The 19,448-nt window shown below is 47.5% G+C and overlaps 1 protein-coding gene across 2 annotated transcripts in view; it reads right to left on the bottom strand.

Annotated features, from left to right (window-relative positions):
* Positions 1–19,448, bottom strand: part of LOC119460945 (endosome/lysosome-associated apoptosis and autophagy regulator family member 2) — an 82,222-nt gene that overhangs the window by 44,442 nt on the left and 18,332 nt on the right. For both annotated transcript variants that reach the window (XM_037722092.2, XM_037722091.2), the window contains exons 2-3: positions 16,855–16,979; positions 16,058–16,487 (exon numbers count right to left, since the gene is read on the bottom strand). In XM_037722092.2, the coding sequence (XP_037578020.2) occupies positions 16,058–16,487; positions 16,855–16,979 (555 nt within the window). The remainder of the gene's footprint in view (positions 1–16,057; positions 16,488–16,854; positions 16,980–19,448) is intronic.

Genomic DNA, 19,448 nt, shown 5'->3' with positions numbered 1-19,448 from the left:
AATAACTTCCAAGTAGTTCAGGTGTCCGATTTAAGCGGGGTGATTGCCTGCATTGCCCTCCTACAATCTCAATTCAGTGGCGTTCGCGTAATGTATCCTACTTTATTTCCCAGTAATATTCAGGGCCAGTATTCACAGAAAAAAAGGCTCTTACGCCAAAACTGTTCGTAAGAGCAGATTCCAGCTAATCGTTATGTCTCGGACACATTATTAGCAAAGGGGACTTGCCAATAAGAAGCAGGTCTTAGGAAAGAAAAGCTTTCTGAATTCGGCCCCAATGCCGTATCGGTCGTATACGAATTCATTTCGACCACCTTAGTTTCTTTAACAAAAGTCAAAGGTCTCAGCACACTGGTGGTATTGCATTCCGCCCCCATGGGAATGCTGCCGACGCTGCCGTGAGCCGGACCCGCGACCCGGTGCCCTACAATAGAACGCCCTATATAACACACTGCATCTGGTCAGCATACGAGCAGGCTAAATGACGTAATGTAGCGCGAAGGCACAGTCACAAAAGAAAACACGCAGACACACACGTCACAATTGTGACGTATGTCTGTGTGTTTTCTTTTGTGACTATGCCTTCGCGCTACATTAGGTTTTTAAGCAAACACCAACTTGCCCGATAACAAGTTCTCCTGAACAGTCTAGACATCGCTGAAGAACGCAGGTGCTCGATTTTCATACCTCGTTTCGGTACCTCGAGCAGATTTTGCTTCAGACAACTTCCCCCTGCCGGACCTTTTCTCGCACAAGACTTCCCGGACCCCCACCCACAGTGCTTCGTAGAGGCTTTCATCAATAAGGTTTGCGCGGATTCGCCTTACACCCTGTATTCTGTAACAAAATGGCGGCGACTTAACACGGCAGTGACATGCACGTACTACGGGCTACACTGCTGCACGGCTCTCGCAGTGTCCGGCATTTGCAACCTGGACAATGGCCACGCAATCATTCCAAAACCCAGATTACCGTGTCACGCTGCTCGCGGACTCTGACATACAGCATATTTTTTCCCCTCTAAATATGGGAGCCGAAGTGGGCTGCGCGAGAAGTTGTGTAGCGGATTTAAATAGCCCTTCTTCATGAACGGGTTCAGCCTCAGGACAACAGAGCATTCGTCGACTGACTCGGACCTTGACGAAGACGCCATCCTGGGATCGAGTCTGTGACAAAGTGTAGCCTGACAACGCCCCACGCCCCCTCCTCCCCACGGGGGCCTCGTGCTTCCCCCCTTTTGAAAATAAAGGATATTCAGTCAATCAATCAACCAGACGTCGTGTCTGTAAGCCCCGATTTTGGCTTGCACACCCCTCCCAAGGACGGGATGCCAGCGAATGGCGGAGACCTCAACGCCTGGCCATAAGGTTCTATCTACCTTGCCCTATAATCGCCGAAAGGGAGCGAACGGCGGAAGGACACAGATTCGTCGGCTTTGTTTTCTTGTTTTGTTTTGTTTTCTTTCCTCTTCCAGCGGTCGCTGGCTGCAGCGCGTCCCTTTCCCGTTGGCGTCATCGATCGAAAGGCGGGCGAGTGAGCGCGCGGAACCTCGAAGCGGAAGTGCCGAGCACCGGACGTCTTCATTTCCGCCGCCAGCGTCCGCTCTCGGCGCGCCTCGGCTCCAGGGGCCACGCGAGGGCACGAAACGTCGCGAACACAGGCCTGCTGCTCTGAACGCCGGAGGACAAGGCTGTTGTGTACAAAGAAGTCGCGTTCTGCACCCTCGCCGGTCAAACAACGAACGCTAAGAGGCTCGAGTTCCTTCCCTTCTATTCGTTCCCAAAAGAGAGGGAGCAGGACATCGTCGGCTGCAAGCGGGCGCATAGCATTGTGAAACTAGTTGCAGCCCTTTGTTTACGAGGTGGGCAAAGCTACAGTCTGAGTCACTGATCATTTGCATAGTATCATCATGCAAATTATCAGAATGAGACAGGCGGACAAGACATCGGAGACAATAATGAGGCAGTGCAGGACGCAATCTGATTGATTGATTGATTGATTGATTGATTGATTGATTGATTGATTGATTGATTGATTGAGTGAGTGAGTGAGTGAGTGAGTGAGTGAGTGAGTGAGTGAGTGAGTGAGTGAGTGAGTGAGTGAGTGAGTGAGTGAGTGAGTGAGTGAGTGAGTGAGTGAGTGAGTGAGTGAGTGAGTGAGTGAACTATTTTTAACGTCCCGAAGCCAGAACTACCATACTACGAGACTACTCCGAGACTACGTATACATACGTCTGAACTACGGGATATGGCGGTCGTATAAAAAAAGGGGGAGGAGACAAGGTGAGCGCTTATCTGAATAATTTTTGACCTCCTGAGGTTATTCAACGCGTACATATATCTAAGTGCGCGAACGTGTTTCTGCTTTCCACCTCTACGTCGGATAGTGTACACCGCGACAGAGGCGATTCGAACCAGCGACCTCGCGCTCAGCAGCGCAACGCGGATCGCAGTGAGCTGGCACGCAGCTCACGAAGTATCCAGCGCACTACGCACCGTCCTCCCGTAGGGTGCCTCGATGCCACGCTTCTCCGTACGGCGGGAGGCGGCGCTTGTGTCATCGAGGCACCCTATCCTCCCGCCTATACCTGCCCCACGCAGTGTACTGAATTGAATCACTGAACAAAAGCGTTGACACTATAGTCAGCTGATTAAATCCACGACAGTGAAATCTTCAGGAGTAGCCGAGAAACCTTCCTCTTAAACGACCAGTGGCTCCACGCTGAAGCTACTGAGCTAACGTCTAGGTAAACTATCGTTGCTCAAACTGAAAATGACCTGCAGAAGAGTGCCGTTCAGTTTGCATGTAGGAACCACCTTGTGACCGCCTTGTGTTCCCAGTTCAGACGCTCGAGCGGTTATTATTTTTTTTTTCTTCACAGCTTGACGAGTCCTTAATTTATAGGCGCACGATGGCACGGAATCAAAGCCCACGAATAGATTTCGTGAGGGGAGACGCCGCGAGAACCTGGCACGGTCGCACAAGACGAACTTTGATGATACCGACACTTGAAAAATATGAACATACACGGAATCTAATTTCCGTACGCGTCATCGTGTAAATCATCTTGAAGTATATGTATACACACACGCACTCGATTGCAAGGCTCCCCTTGAAAGGTGAAAGAGACTCATTATCGCAATCTTTCCGGAACAGGTGCTTCTTGCAGTCAGTTTACCCAGTTCTGACTGATGATAACGCTGCTCAGTTCTTGCTTCCTGACAGAATTTCGCAAAAAACCCAGAGGTTGCTCATAAAGTATTTACATTATAAAGAATTCCTGCCGAGATTGCATTCAACAAAGACTTTACGAAAGCGATACTTGGCCCAAATTCACGACGCTTTTCGTTCGAAAGTGCCGTTTGCCATCGACCGGCCACCTTCTCAACCATGACGTTTGGCTGACACCTAAATCTTACTAGCAGTTTTAACGTACAGAAACTTTGTGGGAATACGGGCCCTACGAATTCGCAAAGATTTTCACTCGTGAGTGCATCTTTGCCATTGTCTGGCCGCCTGCCCAATTAAACGATATGTCTAAGATCATGATTGGCTGAAAAATTCTCTTACGAACAATCCCAGTGTAAAAGTTTTTCTTTTTTTTTAATACGGTTTCCGAACTTGAGTTCGGGGCCGTACATTGTAAGGATTTCTTTACTCCGTGTTCATTTTTCTTATCATTCGTCGAGCCAGTAGCCGATTCCGGCGATAGTGGGGGTGATGCAATGGCAAAGGGCTGAAGGGACAAAAGTAATCACTAGAAAAACACGGTCCCTGATATTTTGTAATGTTATTTAATTAAACGAGCAAACGAATGAATGAAATCATCCTTATCAAACAGATTTTAACGCGTCTTCTCTTGTCGACCATGTCCCACTTCTACGCAGGTTCCCACGTCACTTTTCCGGCTGGTATGAAGTAAAGATTTGTGTCGCTATATTCTATTCCCTTCTTTTGATCCTCCGCTTACGACCGGACAACTCTGGTAATTAAGTAGACGGAACTCCGCTTTGACACACAGATGAAGCGTGAAAAAGAAAATGAAGTGGGATGCATTCATTGCATTACTTCGGACCTGGTTCGTCTTTAGACGTGGGAAACTCCCTTTTTTTCAGTGATTAAATGTGTATCCCACATTTAACTTCATTTTTGAAAGTCCTTGTTTCTCTCTCCCCCCCCTACCCTCCCCCTCCTTCCCAATGTACCACGTGCTCTGATTCGGCGCAAGCGGTGTAAACCTACACTCCATCGGAGGAGCCCGAGATATATAGATATCTCTGAAATAGGCTGAAATATAGAACAATCAGTTAGTCCTAGAGAAAAGAGTCCTCAGCATTCTAATCTTCTCTCTCTCTCTCTCTAAGGGTTCTTCAAGATCTTGGCTTCAAGATAGTTCTTAAGAATGTTTCGACACCCGCGCGCTGATCTTTCTACTTTCCCCTCCTCCGTCAACGAATGCAGGGTAGCAGACCCGATTTTCTGTTCTCATTGATATCACTGCCTTTCCTTCTTCTTTTGCCTCCCTCTTTTTTGTACGCTGCTGACCTCCGTCTTTCCTGCTTAGCAGAATCGATAGCTTCGTTGCCTCCTTGGCGAAGTAGCTCTCGTATATTCTCATTAAGTGGCAAAACAAACTTAGTCTTCTTTCTTGAATTTCGGCTGTCGTGTTCGTCGAATTTCACCGTTCACAGGAGGCAGTCGTTCACCGTCCCACCTGACAAGTCAGTATATTTACTACGTTTCTGCACACTACGTTTGATCCTTTCCCTTCGAGCACGCATCCCCCGTAGTCGTCCTCAGTCTAGACATTTCGACACTTCCGAATGCGACGACTTAAACGAAAACATTTCTAACCTTTCGTTCCTTCTCTCTTTCTCCCGTCTGATCGATAACCTCAAAATTATTTCGTTGCTTCGAGCGAAGCACGGGCTAGAGAAAGCACGCCGCTTAGTTAGCAAGAAAAGAGTCGCACGAAAATGACAGGAGTCCCAAACAACTCCGATCCCAGACGTACAGCCGGGACTTTGATCCCACACAAGTCTTGGCAGGCCTGTCCTATACAAGCGCGCCCTTTTTCGCAAGCGCGCCGGATCAAGTCAGGGATTAAGAGCACGCCGACGAACGGCTTGTTCCGTGATTTCCCCCAAGACTTCGATGTTGCTGGATAGCACGAACGTCCTACAAACGCATGCACGCGGAAATCCGAACAAGCAAAGAACTTCAGCTGTTCGTCAGCTGCGCGAGCGAGCATCGACGCGCCTGGGGCAGAATAGCAAAAGTTGGCTGTGGCTTAACTCAGTTATGCCTGGGCGTGCGTAGCGAGAGGTACGGTTAATGTTATTGTTTAGCCTGGTGTTTCATTCCGTCGTTGATCCGCGGCCCTGGAACGAGATGCCGAACTGGACGACGAACCATACTCATCTGAATGCACTCGCCTGGCCGCTTCGTACTTACGACGCTTCTCGAGGCGTGCGGCTCGTTCTTCCTCCGTCTCCTCGGCTCGCTGCCTCCTCTTGAATTCGTTCCGACGACGAAGCGTGGCTTCTTTCAGTCTCTCCGACTCACTTTCCATATCTGCCGACGAATCCTACAGAGCCGCTCCTTCTATATATACGACGCAACGCCGGCTCCTCCGGCGATGCAACGCCGGCAACGCCGATGCAACGCCGGCGGTTGCTACGCAACGGCTCAGCTCACGGTTTCACCGGCTCCTCCTCTGACGTCATGCCAGATGCCGCGACGCGCGGCGCTGCCAGCTGCGGCGGTTGCTAGGCAACGGCTCAGCTTGCGGTGCAGCCACCGACCACAGCGAAACGGCGAGAATGCGGCCAATGTAGCTCTCGCTACAAAACACTTGAAGTTAGAAGCGAGGAGCTTCGAGGCCACTGGAGCAGCGGACTGAAGTTCGCAGGAAAGGTTGAACAAATTCTGTTTCACAAATGTCTCGTTGTTCTCTTCAGACGTGGAGACCTGTCTTCTTTTACGGCGAATTGATGCTTATGCGACGCCGCCTCCTGGTTTACCCCGCGCCAGACATGCAGGTGCCTTGTTTTCCAAATATACAGTCTGGATTTGCCCCTCACGCCAGCCGTGCTAGAAAAGTTGCGCACTTACGAAAGACGTCGGGCCAAGGCAATTAGGTCGGCAAGATGTTTATGCTGACGACGACGCACACAACGCCCTCAACTGTGACCACACCTGCCCCGACTGAAAACAACTGCCCGTACGATCGACCCACCGCCAAACACTGCATATGGGAATGCACGGCTTGCGAAGCGGTGTGCAGATGATATCACTTCCGTCAGGAAGTGATACTCGAGCTACGAGGGGTGGATCCGCGGCGCAGACTTGGAGCCTCTCCGGGCTTTTACACCGGTCGTAGAACATGTTCCTCGCATGCCCCCCCCCCCCCCTCCCACTCTCTTCCACTGCTAACAGACTTCCTCTTCTTTCCCCTTCTGCGTATTAGGCCAAAGTGCCATCCCATAAAATAAAACATTTGTTCGATCAATCAATCTCCATTCCATTGTTTCCTAAAGTTCAACTCAAGCATTCGCTGAAACGCTTGTTAAATTCGTCCTGTTTTATATTTTCGTCAGTGCCATCAGCACTACCGTGTACTGTAACCTTCAACACTCCCTATAATAGAGCAAGCGAGTCGTGCACTGTATACCGAAACGGAGTTCATCATTCCGCAAAGCGGCGTCATCCCATTCTGCGCGCTTAGTGGGGACATCCTGTCCAGAACAATGGCGGAACCACAGCCACATCTTCGATCCGACCCGCCGCACCAAAGTTACATATGTATGCCCACTGCGTTTCTGCAAAATAGTTACTTGCAGCCACGGGAGCATGCGTGGCGAGAGTGCTGCAGACACAACTTCCCGACACATGTGCCTCTGGTACATGATCCTGGCTGCGTAGAAAACGCCGTGCACCGCCTGACGTCATTAGGCAGTGCACACCAGCTGCGTCGCAGCACCGCTCATTGTAATTCACTGTGCGCGGCGAAATATGAAACCGTGACGTCACTGATCGACTCTTCCATTTCACCGTCGTCGATCTGCAGAACTCGCCGCCACACTACACTATAGACCGCCAGCCGCAGACACTGGAAAACGCAACCGTTTACGAGCAAATGTGCTTAGTTCGTTCGTTTGTTCACTTGCTCGCTTCTTTATTTGTTTGTTTGTTTCTTTCTCTTTTGTCTCATTCACGAAAGTGGTTCACGCTTTATACGACTAGCTTGCGTTCCGTTTTCCTGAAATTTAAACAGCGTTTCTTTATGTGCAGAGTTACTTAATGCGTCTGTAGCGACCTGTATATACGGTGGCCAAAACGCGTTTTTTTTATCAGATAGCATATAATTTAGAGAACTTCGAATGATTAATTTTTTGTTATTTTTTGTGAAGTTTCAGAAAGTTCCCCAAAATATATAGCATATATATTTTTTTTATATTTTAAGCGGTACATGCAATAAAATGTAATAGCAAACAACGATTTGCAGTACACTCTAACTTTTGGTGATATAATGGCCGCTACAATGAAATATCTGTTCGTGCAAATCTTCCAGTGCAATCTACTATATCACAAAACAACGTGTATTTCTTGAAATCTATTCGGCAAGCACTTTACCGTCAACGTGAACAAATATCGCGCCATAAAAAAGCGAGACGTCATGCATGTACGTTCTTTGTTTTCATTCCAGTATTAGCTGATTTAATTTTATTCCCATGAGTTTGTAGTAGGCACGGAAGGACATTTCACAGATTCTAAAAAATTTCGGACGCTTTTTTATGGGAATTCTTCCAAAATAGTAAACATTTATGTTAAGAGGGGGAGCCGACCCAAATGTCTCTTCCTTTCAAATTAGCAAGAAACCGCCTTTACTTCAAATAGCGATTGTTATCCTTAATGTTGGCACTGGTACGTTAAGCCTCTTGCCTGAATCCCCTTGTGTGTCATATGTGCCTCCGTGATGTGAAGTCGCGCAATAATTTACTTGCCATAGCAAGTTATACATGGTTGTTCGCGCTGGTTAGCGTCATTTTGTCTGAAGCCTGTTGTGTGTCACGTGTCTAATCCTAAGAAAAGAAAGGCGAGAAAAGATGTAAAAGAGTACACCGAAATCACGGAGGCAATAGCCGTCATTCGCCGAGTGTACGCTAGATGGCGCCACCATTCCGCACCGCAGCAAACACAGAGCCTTCACCAAGGCGCATAGTATTTGAGCCTTGCTGCATGGCGCAATCTATATAGTAGTAAACGTGCACCTGAAGTGGCGATTGATAAGCAATAAATAGCACGTTAATGTCAAGCGGCGCCGTGTGCAAGAGGTACAAGATCTTGTTGTCGCAAATTCTTTCAGCCGCAGTTGTATGCAAAGAGCCTTTATTATTATTTTTAAATAAAAACCGGTACAATTGGCGACGCAGTTGGTTCTCGTTCTGCGCTGTAACATTCAAGATCAGCAGTGGCATCATCGATGCACCTGGTTTAACAGACAGAGCAGATCGGGTATACGAACACTTACACCCGGAGAGCTTTCTTTTTTTTTTTTTTCGACTGTTTTCCTCTTCCTCCCATTTCGCATACAAATGATAGAGAGGGAGCGAGGCGCATATGCACGCCAGCTGCGCGTTCTTCGTTCGCGCTATAGCGCCGCGAAAACACATGCTTCGTCGCTCAGTCGGCGACCCCAAATACATCGTATATACACACACACGCACACTTCACAAAGCTGCTGCCGTTGAATCACGCGGCGCTGCTTGCGGAGATCACGTGACTCGGCTGCGCGCAACTGGTAGCGGGAGACGGCTGTATAGCCTCGTTGTCTGGTTGAAAGCGTATATAGGTGCATGAAGGGAGCGGTAGCATATGTTTCCTCTTGAGATGACGTGTAAGGTGCCACACGAACGCCTTCCGATCAGCTTTTCTATTCAAGCGAAGCCTTCTCTATTTCTCGCTTTTCTATTTTCTTTTCTATTCCTCCCCGATATTCCTGAGCGTGGCTGCTGGGTGCCGCTGATGTCTTGCGGAATAGCCCATAATACAAAAAAAAAAAGAATTATGTCAACGACGGTGTGATCGAACTTCTGTCCTCTAATACAGCGGCCCGATGCATTAACTAATACACACCAATCGCCCGTATACTTCTATAGCGTCAACGTCAACTAGTTCTTTGAGATGGTCACCGCGTGTGTTACAATGCGCGCGCCACTTTTTTTTTTTTTTTTTTTTTTTTTACGCCAAAGATGCCGGAATGAAATGGGCAAATTTGAAGCACTTACACACGTGCCTACACACCTGTGCAGAACACTGACATAGTCTTAGCCAGAATTTGCAGCTGGAGCGCGCGCCAGCTAAGTGTGAGAGCCGCACATTGCAGCGTTCATTTGAATCGCGGACCGTACTGCGCATATAGTTTAGAACACATGCGCTTTAACAAGCCTTTTCCCCAGGTGCAAAAAAGAAAAAAGAAAGTGTGTGCACTCGTTGTTCGATCTACGTGCTGCTACTATCGCCTGCTACGGTCCCCCTGGCCTCGCAACAAGCTGCATTCTTTACAGCTTTCTTGTTTCCAGGGTACTCTTCAATTTCGGCACTGAACTTTGTTGAATTTCCTTTTACAGAAACCTTGTATTAGTTTGTATTGAACTGAAAGATCGCTTGTGCGAGGCACCTGCTTGCTTCACTAGTTGAACAAGCCCGGCAAGAGGCGGCGCAAGTGCTCGAACAGGTTGAACACAAATCACGCGTGAGTCAATTTGCATGTAACGTTACCTCATTGTTTTCTGTTGTTCACCTTCAACGTCCTTCACTATCTTGGTAAATATTCACACCTGCCTGAATGCGATGAGCACAACAAAAAATGATGAAGAAGAAGAAGAAGAATGAAAGTTGTCTTTGTTGTGCAGTACCAGTCTGATAAATCCACGCTGCAGTGTTTTCCTACAAAACAGCAGCGGGGCGAGCTCTCATAAGAAACGCTGATTATGAAATTGAACAATTAGTCAGCTATGCTTAATTAACGCACGGCCATTTACTTGGAATTCCGGGACATACACCATCTCGAGACATATCCGTTCCCAAAATCTGTCGCCTAATACATTGCAGTTCAACGTATTCTTTTCCCAAATAGCCTTCCTTAGGCGCTGCGGTACAAGGATATACGTGGCCCGACAATGTACCTTCTAAGATCCTGCCGTCGCGACCTATATATAGCCATATAAAGATAAGACTTAGAAGCGCTTGCGGCACATGGACCATTATAGTTCGTCGCGTACATTCTGTATCAGAAGTACACTATTCTGATGTTGAGGTAACTAAGGTTTGTCTCGATATAAAATGAATAATCTTCGTCCAGGGTGGAGACACCAGTGATGTGGCGACGACATGAAAAATAACGTTGGAGAAAGCTGTTATGTCCTCATGAATGCGAAGCACTTTCGCCGCACACTTTGCCTTAAAAGAGGCAGGCGCTTTTCCTAAAATTTCGGAAGTGCGCTTTGCCACATTTTGCACCCGCCGAACTAATGGCGGCAATGGTCATTATTCAAATGACGACAAAGTGCCAGGTGCGCGTGCAACTGGTCTTTTCACGTGCCTTCATCACGGGAATAATGTTTATAATTTCAAACCTCATAAACTACACAAACTGTACACGTGTATACGCACTGGTTAAATTTTTTCATACGCCGTCATTAGGTTGGCAATCTGCTTTGCGGCAAGCTACCTTTACAATTAGGAAATATATTGCGTTCTTTGTTGGTGTCACCACCATATCGGTTCAAAGCAGTAACTATATAGTCATTCATATATCCCCAACATGTGCATTTATTTGGACGTGCCCATGGTTACATAGAGTCACCCTATGCTCTATTTCACAATTATGTGGCACTGTAGTCGAAGATACAGTTTGCGTAAGTCAATCAGAAGCGTGATCGCGCACTTTCCATCGAAAGGAGAGATCGTTCCTTCTATCTGGACTGTCGCACGTGGGTACAGAACGAGTGCGCTGCCGCTTCTGCAGTGCTTTTTTGAGCGGGAGCAACTCGGGAGAAATGCGGTTTCACAACAGTCCAAGGGACAACACGGCGACGCCCAGGGGGAAAGGTCAGGTGCCCCCAACGCATCAAGGCTTCGTTTTCTCCGACGTCTCTGCACGGCTTCGGCCGCCTGAATACGCCTCGCAGCTTCCACTTAAGCGTCACATTATTGCGAAACAAAGCACTCCGTTTTAAGTAGCGTGGCATCGGAGTGCAATATGCTACAGCTGACGTCAGCTAATGAGGAGCGCGATCGTCACGTGTTTCTCCGCGCGCCATGGCAGAGCATCGTCTGTTCAACGTCGAGCGCCGGAGCTTCTTCCATTGCAGTGCCCGGTTGTTGTGAAACAGAGGAGTACAAGTTTAAGCGCTTGGGAAACTCCCTCTCGCGAAATTTAAAGAGTCGCGCTGCGCAGTGCTCGTTCGTTATTTACCAGTGGTGCTGTTGCGCACGAACGCATTGCACCCTCTGCAATTCCTGCCAAGTCCGACAGCGTTTGCGCGCTCCAGGCACCAAACACCGTGTCTCGGTTACATTTCTTCCCGCGATTATTATCGTGCATACGTGAGCCCGTTAGCGTCACGCACCGTTTCATACGCTTTGCACTCTCGATCGATCCAAAGGCGGCGTGGCTCATGCTGCTGCTGATCACGCGTGGTCTCTCGTTCGATTCCCGGCTCCGCCGGCGGCGGTGTTTTTTAGACGTCGCCGAGAAAATTAGCAATGAAAAATAGTAGCACGGCTGGCACGTGGCCGTTAACTGACCAAGTTTCAAAATCAATGCGGTGCGGTTGTCGCTGTCGAATTTGGCGTCTCTCGTATAGGATCCAATGTTCGCTGTTTCATTTTTTTCCCCCAGGAAATCGGTGTACTTCTACCATTTCTTTTTCTTACGAATGTTTTTCCCGCCTTATCTTTCTGTGAATATTCTGTCGTCCCGTTAGTTTGCGCTGTTTACGACGTCGAAAATGAATCCAAATCAACTCGCCTACCTCGCCCGCTTACCCTTTTGTGCGAACGAAAACTCAAATCTAATCAATGGCAACTACAAACATAACAATCCGCCGTGACTATAGCATCGCGCTGATGAGCGCGAGCACGTGGGCTCGGTTCCCTACAGCGGCGGCATCGGCATTTAAATGAGGAGCGGAATGTAAAACCCTTGCGTATCGAGCACTGGGTGGACGTTAAAGAACTCCACGCGGTCAAAATTCACCTGGAGCCCTGACAACTCACAATATGCTCCCAGCTTCAGGACGTTAAGCCCCACAATCTATTTTTTTTAATTTATTCAACAGGTTACCCGTTCTTTCTATATAAGAACGAGCCAGGCACAAACTGTGTCGAAGGCTAGCCGCTTTTATCAGTTGATAACCAAGTGGGTTTATATAACGCTGTACGAGAAAGGCGTGGTTAGCGCAAGCGCCGTCAACATACATTTGTGATACCGTGGTATATATGTATCGACCGTGAAGAGATATACACAAACGCCACCGTGGCCATGTTGCAACCAGTCTATACAGGTATTTTCTTATGAGCTGTCTCGTGTTGTATACGGGTTCGCTGCTGTAGAGTTTGTCATACACTCGTAGTATATGTATACCAAGTGCTTCTATAGTGCGCAATTTTTCATAGCACTATGACAAGACAGCGCAACACGACGCACATCAGAGCATTATACGCGACCATTACTAGGTCGCAACAACCAGCCCAACAATAACGTGGTAGCGGGGAGGCCGGATGCCGCTTATAGCTTATATGACACTATATATATATATATATATATATATATATATATATATATATATATATATATATAGGGACATGAAACCGTGAGCCCGTAACGTGTTGCACACACATGCAGCAATATTGAGTATTGAATTCGAGGAAGCAGTTCTCTACAATTACGCGTCCATAGGAAAACGGTCCAGGACTTGAATTCAGTACCATTAGAGAAATGCTACGTCATAACAATAACGTCTTAACATTGCCATCACACGGAATAACATACCGCAAGTTGGACCGGACAATTGCGTTTACTATCTAAACGTTCATATACATTCTGTATCTCTCACGCTACTAATTTACTTTTACTCATTTTGTTTTTTAGAGTGCACTTGGCCTTATCAACTAATCCACTCCTTCCCAAGATTTCTGGCATTAATCGGTAGTTAACTACATCGAGGACCACATTTTTCAGATTAAATAGGGAAAAATACACTAATCGTAAATATAGAGCTCTAGAGGCTCTCTAACTTCGACTGGAAGACATTTATTAAATTTCCTTTATGTGTTCATTCAAGCATCGTTCTCATTACAACCTACTTACGAATGCAAAAAACGCAAGTGCACTGCTCATCCTTAAGTCCTCAGTCCTCCCTAATCCTATATTAAATCTACCCTGTTTCCGCTCGATCAAACATCAATTTCGCATAATTACTGAGTGTAATCGCCTCATCGCCTGCTTTAATTCCGCGTCCCCCGTGTTCACGTGGAGTAATTACTTTTATTATTATTATTATCTTTTTCTTTAACCGAAGCGCAAATTTTGGAATAAAAGTTCTGCATATAGTTCCGGTATGCGCTTATTTTAAGGCCGAGCTTTATATAGTGCATCCTAAGTATCAAGCCAGAAGCGCAGTTTCTCCTACTTATTAAGATTACACACACCGTTGTGTCGCTATAGACCCTGCGCGAAATGAAGCTATATTTTTCTTAGCCATAAGACAATTGAGAAGCATTAAAAAAAATAGCAAGCTTAGTATATTGTACTGTTCTTCTTTGCTTTTCCTCGGTTATCTCGTGACAATGTTACAGAAAACTGCTACCTCCTATACATATAGTCGACTACATTCAATATGGGGCGAGGTAAGTCCTGTTTGTCTCGTATAGCCCCCGTCCATTCAGGTAGAATGCATAAACTATAAACTTATTCATTCCATATCGCATTCGTGCTGTACCGTATATATGACGAGATCCCGCGAGCGGCCGTGTTCGAAAGGGTGTTCCACCATTACAGCAATTTATAACTTATTCGCATAACCACGTATTAGTCAGGAAACGCAAGCACAACGCTATTTCTAGAGGTTTAATAACTACGCCACAAGTATCGAGTATGCCATACTAAATGAGTCCAAATAGTCAATTGCTGTAACAAGCCGGTGAGCAAGTAAGAAGTAGAAGAAGACTCTTCTGACAACGCGTCAGCGTTTCGGCTTTGTACTGCGCTGACGGTTGGGAACTTGGACTTAATGCATACATCAAGTGAAGGTCAGTTGTAGAACGTGACAGTATTTTCTTTTTATAATAGTCGTGTACGCATTATACTATGCTAATCACACAGTTGATGCACCCGCGTTCGAGAGCATTGTTCCGAGCAGTCATACCGCGCTCATGCATAAAATACAAAGTTTTGAGCAAGAAGCTCTTGCTTAATAAATCCCCTTTCAGCAGCAGCATAAAGTAGACGCATTAAGGCCCTTTTAGCACATCAATAAGAAACTAATAATGTAGCATTAAGACATTTTTATGTTGCTTCGATGTGGTGTTCCTGATTATCACAACTTTTTACAAAACCAACCACTCTGCTCTATAATCTAACATCCCTCTCCCAAACCTCCTCGCCACCACCCTGTTCCGTCTTATTGAATTATAAATGCATCCGCAGTGTTGGTGCAAGACTGGTCAAAATTAGATTAAACAATAATTTGTCGGACATGTCTCCTGATCTCCATGTCCGAACGAAGACATCCACTATACTTAGCTAGAGAAGGCATCGCGAATCTCTGACCTCTGATATTCACAAGCAACTCTTCGAGACAATAGCTTCAAAGAGGAAAGAGATCAAAGAAAGAAAAGATACACATGACCAAAAAAGCAGGATGCACTTGCGACGTCCTGTACAAAACCCAGCTGCCTTGGGTAGAGAATCCGATAAAAAATAAGGGAAGGAAGGAAGAAGAAAAAAGGCAAATGTGGCGTCATTTCCGGACGGATGCTTATGTAAAACAGGCTTCGAGATTTGCGACGAGTGCGATAAGCAGAAAACAAGAGTCCTTATGGGTCGGCTATTGCCTTCAGTTGCATACGCGCTGCATATCTTTATTTGGACGAATATGCAGTACTCTACCTGTTGCAGGCAACGTTGTTCGTGAACAGACGCATGCCCACGTGCAAATTAATAGTGCAAAAAAAAAATAAGAAGCCAATCATTTCCTTCCGCTAAAGGCTCCCAAAATTCCCTTTAGCTATTCGCGGCAGACATTCTGGCATTGACTAAACACGCATTTTACGTTCTAAATAATCATCCTTTCATTGATTTTTTTTTTTTTTTTTTTAGTGTTCTGACTGGACCACCCTCTACAGTAACTCCTGCAAGAACTGCTACTGGACTCGACCGCGCGTCCAAGGCGGCGTCTTTACGAACACTGGCATCAGTGGGTAAACAAGCAGCGCTGAAGAAACCATGTGTCGCGAGGCCTCCAGAAAATCTACCGCTGTCCCGGCAACAGACGCCACGTTGTATGTACGGGGCCAGACTGGGGTAAAGCGCAGGCGCAATGAGGCTCAGAGAACACCCCTCAGCCTCCGCGCGGTTAGGCTTAGCCGTCCGACAGTGCGCCTCAAGTGCGCATTTTTACGAGCACACATCCCGAGCCGCCGCCGTCTCCCCCTCCGTTGACGACGCGTCGCACGAGGCAGCGAAACAGGGACGGCCCCGCCTGCACAGGCGTAGCGATCTCGGACAGCTGCTGGTACTGCGATGCGGCGAACGCACTGCCTCTTTCCGCTGTTCGCAGCGCGGTCATTCGCGCGCGTCTGTAAGCGTTGTTTATCACTACTTCGCAGCAAAGGTTCAATGCGCTATCGAGCGCGACGCGAAATCTTTGAACTCAGCCGGACGCGACAGACGACTGCTGCTGCGTCCTCGGAACACGAACGCGACGGCATACGCCGCACGCGTAGCTTCACCTAGCGCCTAAAAGCAATGAGGAGAAACGCCACTTACAGGTTGACACGCCGGCAGTTCGTCTGCCCCGCAGAGCTCCACGGCGGTCAGGAGAAGGAGCCCGAGCGGGCCGACGACAGCCAGCAGCGACGCGCTGGGTGGCATCTCCGGCGAAAAGGGTCCGCGTATTCGCGTCGCCGGGCAAGCGCACACGGTGTGGTGGACGAAGCTGGCTCGAGTCGGCGGTGAACGATCACCCGCTGACCATGGTGGTCGCGCTGGGTTCCCCCTGTTTTTTTGTGTTTCTTTGTATTGCGTGCCGTGCGGGCCGAGCCACGTAAAGGGTCCGCTGCGCTCACAGCGGCGGCACCACGGCGACGGTGCCGGTGTGCGGGCGGTGACCGCAGCGCCGCTGCGCTGGCCTCGGAGACGGAGGGAACTGCAGCGGCGGTGGCGTTCTTGTCGCCGGCGTTGGCGGCGGCAGCGACGGCTGTGCATGCGCAGGACCAGAGCTTGAGTCAGCGTACGGGTCGCAAGCCTCCCCACCTTTCACAAACAAGCACAATAATTGGCTCCAAATTCGCGTTTCGCGGGTCGTTGCGTCACCCTGTGAGCAGTATTAAAACTATACATTTCTTGAAGGTCGGCGATTTTGCCCGTAATTCTCGCACTTTCCCGCTGGACTTTTTTTTTTTTTCTTTTAATTTTTAAAGAAAAGGTGTAGACGGCAGACGGAATGTTCTTATGCGGAGCTTTTCAGTAGTGGTAGCGAGTTGGAGCAGAAGGCATGCAAGAACCTCGCCGGATAGCGGTTGTCGCAACAGTAACTCCGAGAGCAGACGCGTCGATCGGCTTACGGGTTGGCGGTGTCTTCTAGTCGTGGCGGAAGTTTCTTCTCCGACTGTTTGAATGTAAACCGGCCGAATATCGCTGTTGTGCGATGATAAGCCTGTGCCTCCCATAAACTCCAATTCTTCTTCTTCTTCGTCTGCAAAGAAGATAATGCACGCGCTCAGTACGGGTAACTGCGCGACGCAGCATCATCAAAGAAGCGCAAACGCAGACAAACCGTCGTAAAAGGGCGTTCGATCTATTATTAACACTGCTCTCCTGAACGCACATACAAAAAAAAATGTCACACGCCCATCGTACGCGGTGCATAACCCAAGGTAACGCATCATCACTGTGATGATGCGGTCGAGGCCACGGAGTGCCCGAAGCTGCTGGCGCGGACTGATTTATTGAAAGCGAACGCCTTTACACAGCTTACTCGCGCAGGTCGACACTTAGTGGTCTATTATTAGCAAAACATCAACGGTAACATCAACACCCGTCGCATAAAAATATATAGAGAAAAAAAAAGGACGTCTTAAGCGTCATACTTGTTACACGTACCATGGTATATAAATGTCAAACGTCGTACTTGTTACGTGTATCATGGTACATAAATGTCAAACTGAAGTGAACTGAAGGGCAGTAAATAAAACAGAACATCTGCTCATCTGAAACATTTTGGGATAATGACTGGCGCATCGTTAAGGATTAGAGAAAGACAAACGTGGGCAAATTATACTCTATTTTAAGAGAAGGAATTAGAACTGGGCACGTGATTTAATGCTTCGAACAGACAACCGACAATGTGAGCACCAGAAACAACAACCGCTGGCCAATCCCCGCGGTGGGTATGTACCACGTGAATGAAATCATCATCAACAACATCATCACCATGCTCTATTCGAGTAGCAGAATTATGGATGCCAAGGAAGTGAGCGTGACGCAGTCGAGGTCGGTAGATGCAATGGAGGCATTGCTAGATGATTAGATGGAGTTATGGGGGAGGAAGAGAAAGAGGTGCTCAGGGCTCACCGCTGCTCTGGGCCTCTCGCTAATATGCAGTTTTTAAATGCGAAGCATTTCTTGGCGAACATTTGCTACTTTGACCGTATCTGTCTATCTAGCCGCCTACGACTTTGTGCTCTCATGGTCGTTTCGTTAACTTGGTATGTACCAAAATTGACATACTATGACAAGAGTGTATGACGAACATAAATGATATGTCATGACATGAATATCATGACGTGCGTGTCATGTAGGTCATGACAATGACCCAGCGAAAAAGTTCAACACTCAAAAACCACTCAAATGGGTTCGGACGTGGGTACTAAGTGAAGGAAGCACTACAGGATGCTGGTAGAAGTAATAGTCATGAGCATGGCTCAGCAAAAATGACAATGACTCAGCGAAAAAAATATTAACACTCAAAAACCACTGGAATGGGTTCGGACGTGGGCACTAAGTGAAGGGAACACTAAAGGACGATGGTAGAAATCATAGTCATGAGCATGACTCAGCAAAAATGACAATGACTCAGCGAAAAAAGTATAGCACTCAAAAAACACTGAAATGGGTTCGGACGTGGGTACTAAGGGAAGCAAACACTAAAGGACACTGGTAGAAGTCATAGTCATGAGCATGACTCAGCAAAAATGACAATGACTCAGCGAAAAAAGTATAGCACTCAAAAAACCCTGAAATGGGTTCGGACGTGGGTACTAAGGGAAGCAAACACTAAAGGACACTGGGAGAAGTCATAGTCATGAGCATGACTCAGCAAAAGGACAATGACTCAGCGAAAAATATTAGCACTCAAACACCACTGAAATGAGTTCGGACGTGGGCACTAAGTGAAGGAAACACTAAAGGATGATGCTAGAAGTCATAGTCATGAGCATGACTCAGCAAAATGACAATGACTCAGCGAAAAAGGATTAACACTCAAAAACCACTGGAATTGGTTCGGACGTGGGCACTAAGTGAAGGGAACGCTAAAGGATACTGGTAGAAATCATAGTCATGAGCATGACTAAGGCTTTCGCCTTAAGGTCTCTTAGGTGTAGCTAAAGGGACTCCTGAGGACTCATGACACGAATGTCATGAAATGCGTGTCATGTAGGTCATGAAAGAGCCGCGTACGTCTTCGTGCTCTCATGGTCGTTTCGTTAACTTGGTAGGCTATCCGCCCTCTGCTTCGCATAGCATCGATTCCCACAGGGCGTGGGATCTGTCAGCTTTTTTTACGGTTCTGCCAGTTTCGTCAACGTACTCTCATCAAGAATGAGCAGGAAGACGCTCGCACGACCACCTGAACAAGGTCAGCCGTCTACTTCATCGCTCATGTAGGCGGCGTGACTTTGGCAGCTCGGACCAGCTCCATTCCTGGGAGAGCTCAACGCCCGAAGCCATGGACTCTGACACCGAATACACCTTGGTCATGGGCCGTCGTAGATGCCCCAGATGTCAAGTGAGCAGACTTCATCTAACGAGAGGGAGCAGCAGTCTTTCATGGTTTCTTACGTGCCGCCTACCGCGTCACACATCCTTAACTCCTTAAGTAGGCAGTTTTTACATGAATATTTTGAAAGTGACTGGTCAAGTCAACAAAATCCGGATC

This window comes from Dermacentor silvarum, chromosome 8 (genome assembly GCF_013339745.2).
Source record: "Dermacentor silvarum isolate Dsil-2018 chromosome 8, BIME_Dsil_1.4, whole genome shotgun sequence".
In the NCBI taxonomy this organism is placed as follows: Eukaryota; Metazoa; Arthropoda; class Arachnida; order Ixodida; family Ixodidae; genus Dermacentor; species Dermacentor silvarum.
This window is presented reverse-complemented; position numbering and strand designations above follow the sequence as displayed.